This window comes from Blennius ocellaris, assembly GCF_963422515.1.
Source record: "Blennius ocellaris genome assembly, chromosome: 4".
Taxonomy (NCBI): Eukaryota; Metazoa; Chordata; class Actinopteri; order Blenniiformes; family Blenniidae; genus Blennius; species Blennius ocellaris.
The window spans coordinates 11,437,128-11,450,759 of record NC_137653.1 but is presented as its reverse complement, the minus strand read 5'-3'; the positions used below and the strand labels follow the sequence as shown (position 1 = coordinate 11,450,759).

General features: G+C 39.9%; 1 protein-coding gene across 2 annotated transcripts; it reads right to left on the bottom strand.

The window, feature by feature from the left end:
* Positions 1 to 6,731: 6,731 nt before the first annotated feature.
* On the bottom strand, positions 6,732 to 12,355 carry srsf3a (serine and arginine rich splicing factor 3a). 2 transcript variants are annotated; one of them, XM_080495133.1, is made up of 7 exons: positions 12,198 to 12,355; positions 11,343 to 11,390; positions 10,635 to 10,845; positions 10,419 to 10,553; positions 8,270 to 8,302; positions 8,095 to 8,178; positions 6,732 to 7,388 (listed from the first exon to the last, which is right to left on the bottom strand). In XM_080495133.1, exons 2-7 carry the CDS (start codon positions 11,347 to 11,349, stop codon positions 7,361 to 7,363), a joined length of 498 nt encoding a protein of 165 aa, XP_080351259.1. In that variant the 5' UTR covers positions 11,350 to 11,390; positions 12,198 to 12,355; the 3' UTR covers positions 6,732 to 7,360. The 2 variants fall into 2 exon arrangements, 1 of the variants encoding a protein (XP_080351259.1); XR_013936598.1 differs by lacking the exon at positions 6,732 to 7,388 and having other exon boundaries at positions 9,026 to 10,553.
* Positions 12,356 to 13,632: the final 1,277 nt, after the last annotated feature.

Genomic DNA, 13,632 nt, shown 5'->3' with positions numbered 1-13,632 from the left:
CATGCACAGAGAGGTTTTCATTTTCCTGTGGTTTGTTGTAAGTCGCACTCGACGCTGGTGATGCGTTCTCATTTTGTAACACTTCTGCCCCTGCCTGCAGCTGCTCCACAGCTTCAATTTGAACAAGATTTCCCCCAACTGAGTCTGTGTCTGTTGGTCCTTCCTGGACTTTTTCCTCTTCTTGTTTTCTGTTGAGTTGGCTTCTGCGGGTGGAGCCCATCTTTCTCTTCTTCTGTGTGGATTTCACTTGCAAAATTTCACAATATCCTGATTGACTTCTTCCAGACTCGCTGCTGTTAGATGCGTCCATTGCTGGTGAAAATCTTTTGTCAAAAGGCACATCTACTGCAGGCTCTTGTGTTGCAGACACAAGCGGAGGTGAAGTATATATTCCTTGAGCTGCATCGACTTCCTCAGTGGGATCCTCACATTTTCGTCCCACTTCACCCTCTTCAAGACCTTGTACATCCATCGAACTCTCTGCCATCCCGCCACAGTTCTGTGTTCCTTTCACATCATGCAGTTTTTGCACACAGAACTTGTGCTCAAGTGAGTCACTGTCACAAGTTAAAGCTTCTGTGTTTTGTATCTGACTGACTTCTATGTGATCAACCACATCCTCAAATGTTAACATGAAGCTGGCATTGTCATCCTGAGATGAGATATTCTGCGTGCATGACTCACCTCTCTGTGCTGTTTGAATTAAATTCTCAAGATCTGCGTCACTTCCTGTGAGTTCTTCAACAAGTGTTTTATCATTCTCATCTATGTCGACATTGGATTTGAGAAAAGCACAATTGTATGAGTTTGAAATAAAGTCTGTTGTTTCTGAAATCCTGTTGTTCATAACATTGTGTGTGGAGAACATAACTTCCTCTGAAAGCCTCCCTGTGTTCTCGCTCTCAGTTGAACCACTTCTTCTGATGTCTTCTGCCAATTTGAGGTCATCTGATTCTTTCTGTATGATTATCGGTGTTGTTAATGGCATTTGTGTCATTTTAAGGGGTTCATCTGCCTTGGTTGTTTCTACGTTGTCTTCTTTAGTTTCAAGATGTGGTTCAGAAGTGTCTTCCTTCACTTGTTGCCTTCCTTTAAATCTCCGGCTCGACCCCAGCCTCCTTTTGCTTCCTGCTGGTTTAATGCCTGTTTGAATTTCATCATTAATGCTCTGACAGGTTTCCTGAAGCTGGGAATCTAAACCAATATTTGTTTCCAATGGTTGTAGAAGAGGCCTACCTTCTAGAGCTGAAGAATAATGGCTTTGATGCATTACTGTGGCATCATTGTGATCTTTCTGTAATTTATTTTCAACATCATCTGACTGCTGAGCCTCTCCGAGTTCAGATGAGTTTAAATCCTCTTTATGGTCCCTATTTTTAGGTATCTCATCTTTTGGTGATGAAAACGTTTCTTGCTCAATACTGTGTTGAACTTCATGTGTTCTGGTGTCGCTTTTGTCACAAAGTATCTCTGCTGTCATAGAAGACTTCCTGTATTCTGAATCCACATCCATAAAGGAATAATTTCCCAGGAAACGTTCAGCCAGCGTCAACATCTGTGTGTCCTTGTCAGTTTCCTTCTTTTCTGACACAGAATACAAAGTGGGAAGTCCTTCACCTGTCGTCTCACTGGAATCTGATTTGATTAGCTGTTGCTCTATTGTCAGATTGGTGCATTCAGACAGTGGAGCTATGCTGCTAAAATGTGTCTTTTCTTTGGCATCAACATTTGCATATTCAGTGTGAGGCTTCTCTGGTTTGTCCGTTTCTTCCAGAAAAGTTACCGTGAATTCATCCTTGCTTGACCCCAGTATTCCTTGGTTTACGCCTGGGCTGGGATCAGTGTTATTTTGCTGAAGTGGACTAAAGTGTCCCTTATAGTCCTGATCAGTTGCATTTTCAGCAAAAGTTAACATGTCAAATTGCACAGTGTGTACTCTTTCTATGTCATCAACTTCTTCTTTCTCAGTATCATGTATGTCTTGGTTTATAGCCTCAAAGCTGTTCCGTTCTGAAAGCACCTGCTGGTTATCGTGATCAGAAAACGTCCTCACGGCAGGACAATGTTCTGTACTTTTTCTCTCGGGTTCCTGCTGGCAAATATCCCTTGGGTAGTTCTGGGTAATCAGGCTCTCACGAAAGACTTGAGCCACTTCTTGCTTTTGTGCTGGCACAGACATATCTACCTCTACGTTGACACTCTGTTCAAGTTCTGTTTGTTCCTCATGACTATTTTTTTCTGGAGATATTACTGTCATTGGACTGACATGTGGTTCATTCCCCTCCCGTGTTTGCAGTTGTGTGCGTGTGTCTGTGCGTTCATCTTGTACAGAAATGATACTGGAAAGCTCATCATGTGACATCTGGGTGGACTGTGACTGGTCAATCACCCCGTTGTCTCCTGAGGGGTTTGCAAATAAATCAACTGCAGTTAACTCAGAAGTACAAACAAGTCTGCCAGCGTTTTCTGTCTCCACGTGGAAAAGGTCAGATTTGTCTATTCCCTCCATTATGGTTTCCACTGGACTTATCAGGCTCTTTATTTGAAGTAATTCAGTTGTTACATTTTCCTGAGGCTGGGAGTCAAAATGAGTTTTGGAATAAACTTTATCTGGAGATGGCTTGTACTCATCAATTTCAGAGAAAAGCTCTTCCTTCTCCCTGTGAAATACTTCTTCAGTGTTACCTTTCAAAACATCCATACAATCTGGGGACATGTGTTGTCTCTCTACATCACTGATCTGTGGTTTCTTTGCATGATGTATATGCTCATTCTCACTTTTCCACTCAGAAGGCTCTAAGTTAGCTTCTTTTGTGTAATGCTCAACTTGTGGATTATCAGGAACTGAATGTTTCTGTTCGGTGGCAAAATCAGAAGAACTTTTGTCCGTCTCTTCATATTGATTTGTACTTTTGATTACAGGTTCTTTCAATTTCCCTGAAATGGTTTCAGGATTGTCATCAGCGTCATCTAATATAGTTTCCAATGTGTTATGAATGAGCTGTATTGTTTCAATTTGTGTCTGTTTTTTAACATCCTCTTCAGCGTGATGAGGACCTCTGACCTCTTCTGTCCCAAGAGTGACAGACTTATCACAATCTTCCATTGTGGTATTCTCTGACTTATCAAAGAGTCCCTCTTTAACCACTCCTTCTGTGAATCTATCATCTCGATCTCCTTGAAGTTGAGCGTGAGGAATTGAACTTTGCAGGTCTGTCTCAGTATAGTTTGTGAGAGGGGGATTCAGAGTCTCAGGAGAATGATCATGTGTAGAAGTTGAAATCACAGAGGTGCTATTTGATGCGGACAAAATAATATCAGATTCACTTAAGTCTTGCTTTGACTCAAGTGTTAATGACACGGCCATTTCAGAGGCGTCAGGCTCCTCTGTAATTTCTGCACCATCAACGTTTGTCCTCTTATCTTGCTGTCTTCCGTTAATCCTCCGACGAGACCCGAGTTTTCTTCTGTTCCCTCTAGGGTCAAAGCCAGTCTCAGTTTGTTTATTTACACCGGGAGAAAAATGACTCTTTTCGTTATCGAAAACATCTGTGTCCTGAGCAACAGATTTTTCATCACTATGTTTGACATCATTGTCTAATTGGTCTTTATCGTCATGCCTTAGTGCAGTGTCTCCTATTTTAGTGTGGTTGAGCCACAGTTGGTTTGAATCATCCACAAAATAACACTCACTTTTACTTTCTGAAGTCAGATGTCTTTCTATTGTGGGGTTCTCTTGCATAGGATCTGAATCAGAAAATATATTTTGCTGCTTGGTTGCAGGATCATGAGTGTTCCTTAGACTCACCTGATGTGGTTTCGGAATTTCACGGTGGTCTGTGGGATTTACATGAATTACTTCTGAATCGTTCAGATCTGTGGACTCATTCAGGACGTGATAAGATGTGTGATGCCTGATTATTGGGTTTTGTGTTGGAATGACCTGGTTTTCAGGCACTTTATTTTCATCATCCTCTGAAAGATGAGCGTCTTTGACCTCCTCACTCTCAAGAGGGTCAGAAGAATCAAAATTGTCCAGTTTGGTTTCCCCTGACTTGTCTGACGCCTCCATTTTAAAGCTTGTTTCTCTCATATCTTGATCTACTAGACTATTTCTACATTTAGGAGTTGCACTTTCCATTTCAGTGACATGAAAGTATTTCACCAAACAATGGTGAACCTCAGAGGGATAAGCAATAGTAGACGTTGAAGAGGGTGGGCTGTCATGTGACTCAGCTGGGATACTGTCACATTCTCTAAATAAACTTTGTTCTTTCTTTGTTTCTGTTGTTAATGACATTGTTATTGTTTCAGAAGTCTCGCCACTGTCAGCATCATCTAAAAGTTCAACTTCAGATTCTTTTATTTGTTGCTTTCCTTCATTTCGGCAACGAGGCTCCAATACGTTTCCATTCCCACTGAGGCCAAAGCCAGTCTCAGTTTGCAGGTCTATCCATGATGAACTGTTCAGACTTTTACTCTCGTCCACATGGCGAAGTCCAATATGGTTCTCATCCTGTCTCCCATCCGAATTTGATTCTTCTTTGTTGGTTGCCGAATCAACAGCACTCTTCACAATCATGTCAGGTTGATATGTGTTTAGGATTTCTGTTTGATCTGTCGGGGGTTCGGAAAGCATCTCAGAATTATTGGTAACTTGAGCGTCATCCAGCACCCTTTCAGCAAAGTTTAACATGGGCATTACTTCTTCTGTCGGTGTTGGTTCAACTTCCTCTTTGAGCTTGTTCTTTACATCATCCCCTAAACCATAATAACCTCTGACCTCCTCACTTCCAAGAGTGTCAGATTCATTTGGCCCTCTCAGAGTGTCTTCAACTGATTTTTCAGACGCAGCCACCTGAAAACCTTTCTCCGACTCTGAAAACATTGAGCTGTCACTGGACACGGACATGTTATGTCTGCCTCTTCCAGTTAATTCATCATTCTTCTCCTCTGCTGTTGATATTGTTACCGTTTCTGGATTTTCATCCTCATTGGTATGTTCTGAAACTTCATCTTTCAATTGGATGTTCATGATTTCATCTTCTGGTGGATGAAGTAACTGACTTTGAGGAAAGCGCTCGTTTCGATACACATCTTGTGCCTCATCAGTTACTCTATTGACAACCTTCTCTGCATGTTGAGCATATGTGCCTTCAAATAAGCCGAAACACTCCTTTTGTTCCTCCTTGGCAGCCGACTCGTCTTTTAATGATGAAAGCATAGGTTGCTCAAGACTGTGTTTCACTTCAATCATTTCTCTGGCACTGCTTTGATCTGTGATTACCTCTGGTGTCTTGAACTCCAAAACCACTGATTCTTCAAAGAAGTCACTAACCAAGGAGCTGCTCTGTAAATGTCCACTCTGGGTGATCAAATCTGTGTAACTTGATTTGTTGCTTTCAATTTCTTCAACGGAATAAAAATGTGAAAGTCCCTGATCTCCCATGTCCATGGAATTTAATGGGGAAATGTTGACAAGCTGTTTATCCACCGATGGACGTAAAAGAACATTTGGACGAGTTAACTGAGAGCTTCCATCCTCATGTGGATTTTCTTTCACTTCTTCATTTGGAAACGGTTGCAGCTTGTTCTCATTTTTGGGAATTAAACTTTCCATTGCCTCCCCTGGACAGATTGTTGGAGAGCTCTTCAGAGCCTCAGAGTAATATTCATGAGAAACAGTTGAACGTGAATTGCTCTCTCGCGGTGCAACGATAGCATTCTTACTCCCTTGACATATTTCCATCTGACCTGCAATTTGTGCTGCCTCTGACATTTGTGTTGTTTGAAAGGTGCTCTGGCCCCTGGTGTGTTCCTCAGCTTCCTCTCTCACGTCAGGGCATGTGTCAATTTCTGAATCCTTCCCGTGTTGCCTTCCTTTAAGTCTTCGACTTGAGCCAAGTTTTTTTCTGTTCACTGGGGCCAGTTGTTTGGTTTCAAGTCTGAACTCATCAGGATTTGACATTACGTTGACTTCTTCAGTGCTTTCTTCTGCCACATGATGTGCTGCAGAATTTCTGTCTGTTATATGAAACTCGGCCTCAGCCGTTTCCTTTTGTCTTGATACATTTCGACGTGATCCAAGCCGCTTTTTCTTTGCACTTCGACCCGACATAACTTTATCCTCTTTCACCTAAAGCATGAGACATTTAGTCATGCAAGGTATTAACAACTCAATGGGAAATTTACCACAGCAGGGAAGCCTCATATTAAGTCGACATGAAAGTAGCCACAACAGAATTTGCTCATAAACAACACATGCAAATCTTGCTCATATACATACAAAGCGCTTCAAATAACAACGGCAAAGACAATTCAATTAGAAAGTTATCTGTACAAATTTTTTACTTCGTGCTGCATTTTCATGTACAAACCATAAATAATGCTGAAAGTTTAGCTCAATGAATTAAGGCTTTCCACAAAATTATGGCGCATATACTTACCACCCGAATCAGGCAAAAGTGTCGTTCTTACAACATGAGCGAGCGACCAGTTAATGTCAAGTCATCAGTGTCTACTCTTACATTTCACGTGTGGGTGTGTGCTCCTCTACAGAAGCCATGTCTCATAGCTTCCTGTGTGGGCTTATGCTCACGCCAACATACACAACTTCCTGATTGTTGCAGTGCATTTTTACCTTCATGTTCACTTCACAAAATGTGTGGTTTTCTGGCATACTGCCATTATTCAAAATACTCCTCTACAAAACAGGCAACAGACACACAGTATCACCGTGGAAAACATTTATTGAACAAGTTAAACTGCATCGGCACAAACTGTCAGAGCTCAGAATCAAGTAAAGTGGAGCAGAGGCATTTTGCAGAGATCACACTGTGGGCAAAATACAAAGCTACCAGTCATGTTTTTGAGAAAACCGACAATGAACACTGAGATTTACAGCATCAGTTGGGTCTGCCTTCTGTTACTAGTACAAACTCTCGAGACTGCATCTCACAGTGACTTGACGAGAAAATTGATTTAACCGAAAAGAAAAATGCAGGAGAAAAAAAAAAAAACAACCACAGGAATTTTACTCCAACAATTAAAAAATGATTGGTTTGTGTAAAAGTAATCCCATCCATCTTTTACAAAACATGCAAAGCAAGACATTGGACTTTATGTAAAAAAAAAAAAAAAAAAAGAAAGAAAAGACAACCTTGTAAAATCTAAAATCTTTGTCATGACAACTGACAGAAAGGAGAAAACCCTCAACCCTTCTTTCAATCATTCCACTGAAGCAACTGACTAACTTTAGACTGTCAAACTAGCAAACAAGAGAAAAGTAGGACTATAAAAAGTAAAAAGTTTAACTGTAGCGACAATAGCATGATCCTGTGGGTGAATGAGACCACCCTCTTCATTTCTTGTCAGCAGACCTGGAGCGGCTATTAAAAACAAACAAACAAAAAAAACCAAATTAATAAATGCAATATCAACAACATGATTCAGGGTCAATACAATAAATCTAAACCCAATAATGGGTTTAAGTGTTAAATACTGTGCATTGGGAAGGGAAACTTTCATTGATTGCTAAGAATTCCCATCTATTGACAGCCAACATTTAATATTGCTTAACAACCGAGAAACCAACTATATGTGCATCAAGAAAATGTGAGTACATTTTGAACACAGAATTGTAATTATGAGAAAAAAGCCAATGTGTCTGGCATATGTAGATAAAATGAGGATCTTCAGGAGAGAAAAAAAAGTATGAGTACCACTGAACAAAGGAGAACCTTTAGAGCAGTTATGATGTGGCCTGGTGGGAGTAGATTACAGGAAGGCAGATCCTTTAACTGCTTTTTTTTTTTTTTTTTTTAAGTAAATCACCACAGAATGGGCCAAAACTTCGTTGATTTTAAGAAAACATTTTCAAATTCTCACCATTACATGCCTACACAAACCGGCTGCGATTGAGATGTGAAAATAAAATTTGTGGAAACTCCCAAATTCAAAATGTGTTAACATTCAATCAAACCATTTTCACATGTTCTCTGAACATTGCCACTGTGATGATGGTCTTTGAAAGAGACTCAGGATCCCACGACGTTTACACAACCTTCAGAGAGTGATCACAATGCATAAATTTACCTCCTTGATCGTGAGAAAGACCTTGAGCGCTTGCTCTTGTCTCTGGACAGAGATCGGTATCTGCGTTTCTCTCTTGAAGTAGACCTTACGATAGATAAAGAAGAGAAAATGAAAACATACGTCTTGTAAACAGATTGTGCAGCTTAAAGAAAAAGGCAGTGAGATGCAAGCTGACCTGCTGCGACTGCTGCTCCTCTTCCTTGGGGATCTACGGTATGGGTGAAGTTAGAAGAATAAAAGCAAAAAATTAGGACATCATTTTTTATTTGATTATATTTTTACTTTTTGTCACCATAAAACTTTTAGCATTTAGCTTTATGTGTCCCTCAGGATATGTAACTGGAGACGTCGTTACACGTACTTCCTTGTCTGAGAATCAACTGCATCAATGAAATGCATGAAGGTAAATTCATTAAAGAATAGCCAATAAGCTCATGGAGGCAAATCAGGACTCGACATTAAGACTTATCTCAACAGTTTAGACCTATGGGGGGGGGGGTTAACATAATTTGCACTATTAAAAGAGATACAATTTAAACATGTATCCAACTCAATTTATTTCCAGTGGACTCAATTTCTGCAACCGTCTTCACATTATGTGAAGAGAAATATGGATACAAAGCTTATCCAACCTCTGAAAACTTAGTAAATCGCATATATTGCTCAAACCGTAATAAGGCAAATAAACAAAAATATAGTCTTTTATCCCGTATATAATTCTCAGGGCAGTTTAATGTCGAGCCTTGATAATCCACCAGGCGTAAAATAAATATAGTTCAGTTCTTTTTCAATTAACTTCTAAAAGCCAGATGGTCAAGTTCCTTCAGAAATCTTGCAGCTGGTGAAATTACATTTACTGAGGGAAAACTGTGAGCTTCAAAAGCTAAACTACACACAGAAAACTACAAAGAGCAGGATAAAAGAAACTTACTATTTTGGGGGATTTGACAAGAAAGAAATGACGTAAGGAAGCCAGACTGATGGTGAGTGAGGGCGAATTGTAGAGAGGCTTTACCACAAGATGCAAATGTTGGAGATATGAAGTTGCTTGGTGGCTGGTTGGAGGGGTAGCTGTCGATTTTCGCTGCTTATTTTGGGGGATGTAAGCCAAGGGCTGTTCCCGCTGACACAGTAGATGTGCAGAGAATAGAACCGAGTAAAGACGCTGATTGGCTGACAATGTGAAGTGGAGCACTGTCGATTGGGTAAAGGTTGGAGGAAGAACAGGAGGATGCTGGGAACCGCATGCTCAGGAACCAAAAGGTTGGTGGGACCTGACGGCTGGCGGTGCGCCTGGGTCATGTGACAACACCAGCCAAGCTGATTGGGGCTCGCTGGTCAGCAGTCACATGATGCTGAAAGAGGACTAGTTGACTGACTCAGATGGTAAGAAGCGTGGTGGTGACTCTGCAACGGGGTTCAGTTTTATTAATAGATGATAACTAAACTCAGAAAGAAAACAAAATGTACACCTTCAGAGAGTAATTCGAAAAGTGTGTGATTAAAATGTTGGATGAAGAGGTAAAATGTGCCTCTTCTGATCTCCCTCATGGAGCTTTTTTTTTTTTCTACACGAGAAATGTCAACTTAGCCTTAATAAAATACCCTCCACATAATGAAACAGTGCAGAAAGCCTGTTCTAAAAAAGCATCACTATATCAATAAGGCATCATTGGCCTTCTTCACAAAACCATCTTTAACAAAGCACCTAACTGCCCTGATCAAGAAAAAAACCAAAACTATGCATAATTCAATAAGCTTTCAAATACTAAAAGTCCCCCAGGTCACTAAAATACAATCATCAGTTGTACTGTAATTCAAATGACCCTGTGAGCATGTTGTTACATTACAGAACTCACCAGGTTTACCTTTGACAATGCTCTTGATTCAATTCAAGTCTTAGTAGAAACTCTAAGCAGGAATTCAAGTGACTACTTGTAAAATCAGATCTGTAAATAAAGCCAGATATTGTTTGGCTATGAAATAATTACAGTGATCATTTTTAAAACCTAAAGCAAACCACTCCACTATTTATCGACTGATGAACTATTGTGCTGCAACTACCCACATCAGTACTTTCATTGCCTCTGACGTGTTCTAAAGAGCTACAGATTGTATTTGCTTCTATACATATTAGGCCTTTGCTTGGACAGACAAATCCTACACAGATCTGAAGGTTTTAACAATACGACAGCTTTGCTGAAGCTAGCAGCCACAGAAATGAACTTTAACAGTGTGTGTTTGACACTGATCTGCTTTAAAAAGTCACTGAAATGAGGGTGCACAACAAAAAGTACAATATTTCCAAAGCGGAAAATACATACCTGCGTCGGACTGGAGGACTACTTCGCCTATAATCGTCCCGACCACGTCGAGACCATGATGGAGGAGGACCTCGGCCCCCAGAGCGCTTCTCCCCAGTGGAGAGCTCAACACGAACTCGACAGCTATTAATGAACCTGCACAGAAGTCATCAAATTAAGAAGAGAACCTAAACGTCAGTGCAACGTAAACAAGCGAGTGTGGCGAGGAGGCGTTACCTGCCGTCCAGTCCTCTCACAGCATCGGATGCATCTCTGGGATCCTCAAACTCTACGAAAGCAAAACCTGGAGGATTCCTGGCAACCCAGACACTCCGTAACGGTCCGTAGAAACTAAACGCCTTTTCTAAGTCCGTCTTATTCCCGCTGCTGCCCAGATTTCCGACATAAACTTTGCAGTCAAGGGGACAGTCTCGATTAAAAGAAGGGTCTGCAACAAGGAATGTACACGTGTAATTAGAACAAATCAAAGACTTCAAATGGTGGTTATAATATTATACGCCATTCTATCAAACTATACATTTCAGGGGTTGAAGACCCTGAAGCAGGACATTACAGTCCAGTTGCCTACGATTAAGATTTATATTTAGCATTTCTCATGAGCAATCTATTACATCTTCATGCAGCAGCAGAAGAAAGCACATTTGAAAGTTTAGCTGCTGTAGCTTTGAATAGGCTGAAAATTCTTCACAATATTCTGGACAAACGATTAATAGATTCACAAAAAGAAGTGTGGATTACTAAATTGTGGGATTAAACATTTTGAGTCAATTCCAAACAGCATGACAATCCATTAAATTAATAAATGTGGCAAATTGGTGTGTGGAAAGTTGATCCCTTTGGCAAAACAATTTCCTTTGACACTTCCAAGAATTTTGTTTCAAATGACCAATGCAACACAATCAATCACTTTTGGGGTCACCATACCTCCCATTTCAGCTACGCTGTTTAAACAAGTCCTAAGATCTGAGGATCCTGAAAACACAACAGAAAGGCAGTGTTAAATAGTGACATTGGCATATTTGATGCCTGATGAAACAATACTTCTAAAAAGAAAGAAAAACAAGTTTAACTATAGCTTCTCTTTATGGAAAGATCTTCGGATGTCACCACAACTTTTTGGGCCCTCGACATATCTAAGAGCTGGTTAGAGTCGGATTTTATTATTTTCAAAATAGATCCGATTTGAGTTAGTTTCCACAGACATGCAGTGCACAATATGTGCATTAGAATTTTTTTTTTGTATATGGCATGTTAGTGGCCATAACAGACTTGATTATTATATCGCCAAATATGACGCTTGTGAAACGTACATTTTGACAAAATGTGACATTAATATTTCAATTCCGCATTCTTAGTGGGTGATAACTAGATATTAAAGTACCACACAAAAACTGTGTTGGGTTAACTAGTTACAACATGTAAACTAGAAAATAAAATCAGGTTGGAACTTTGAGTATTTTAATGACGAGGCTTTGCCAGAAGTGGCTCAACCTGTTCAACCATCTCTCACGAGGTGAAACATTTCTAAGCTGAAAAATAAAATAAGATCTGTCGAACTGCAGCAGTATAATTACTTACGATAGTAAATCGGTTACTTCACACACATTTACAAAGACAAAGTATCGCAGTATCCGAGCTAACCACGGGGAAGAGGTGAGCGTGCACAGAAACAACATGGCATTTATCGGCTAATTAGCAAACACACCGCATTCTCCAAACTGCACATCGCAAAAGCGGAGTGAACCACTCCACTGGGTGCGTATGTTCACAATAGCTCACCGTGTATTTGTAGAAACAGCTCCACTAAAATATTTTGAACAGACTTAACTGCTTCAGGCCGAGCTGGTTAGCCTATTAGCCTGCTAGCTTGTTAGCAACAACGACGAGGAAGCAATTCAAGTAGTCGCCTTTCTTCTTCTCCTGCCTCGTGTGCGTTACTTTGATGTTCCACAGCGCCACCTGTTGGATTGCAGCGGTAAGTGATCCACGGCGACGTAAACACAGCGTCACGTCCAGAAATACCAAAGCGGGTTATTCATATAGAGAACAAGCGTCGTGCTTTAATGAACGCAGCGGGAGACCTTTAAGACGACAACAGCTCAATTCACCTTCTAAGGCTAAAAGAAGATAAAAAAAAAAAACTTTCGAAAAAAGAAGGGACAATTGTCTCAATGGACTGGAACATTCACCCTATCCTATCCTATCCTATCCTAGGATTTTCAATTCAATTCAATTCAATTCAATTCAATTCAATTCTATTCTATTCTATTCTATTCTATTCTATCAGTGGTAAAATGTTTTTTAATGGGCTTCAAAAGTGTTTCCTCTTGCAACATCTAAAAATAACAGTTCATTTATGATGGTTTCATTTTCCAAATAATTTCTTGTTATTCATATATATATATTACATACGAAAATGGAAAGGATTGGTATTTCTTCCATCTATTAATTTGTGATACACACTTTGATACGGAGGCTTAAGACTTCCACAGCTGACACTGAGAGTTTGCCAGGGTAGAGTATATCTCATGTTACAGCATTGAATACACAACTTTTGTTCAAATTTCCTGCATATTAAAAATAAATAAATCAGGGCTGTGTTTTTATGAGTATCAAGCTTTGAATTGTTGGCAACATCGGTCTACATAATAATTGGGATTTATCTGACAGACAATATTTATAAGTCAATGGTACATATCTTTTTTTGTTTTAGAAAGATAATTGAAAGAGTTTAGACAATTTTAAATAGAATATGTCTTTGTGGTCCTGTTAATCCTGCATAAGCTGAAGAAAATATGCAGCTAACCCCACCCCTGTCCCAGTCAAAGTCACTTTAATTTAATTTATTTTAATTAAATCTACACTGTGCTATAATAAAAGTCTTAGCTGAACTATAAACAACTGACAGGGCAAATATAAACTAAACAAACCATAGCACGGTAATAGATATGAAATGACAATATACAGTACCACAGCAACACCAGTTATATAAGTTCAGATATGCAAACATGACACTTCATATGCTGTAGAGAAAAAACACGTTGTTTTAGAGACCAAGTCATCTTCACACTAACAATAAGTAAGTCATCTTTCCTCTCACGGGTCTCTCATTTTATTCCCTGTCTGCTCCTGAGCTGAAGATTTTCTTCACAAATATTTTGATACCTGTCAATCCCTGATTATTTCAGAGATTTTTAGAGACCCCCCCCCAGGA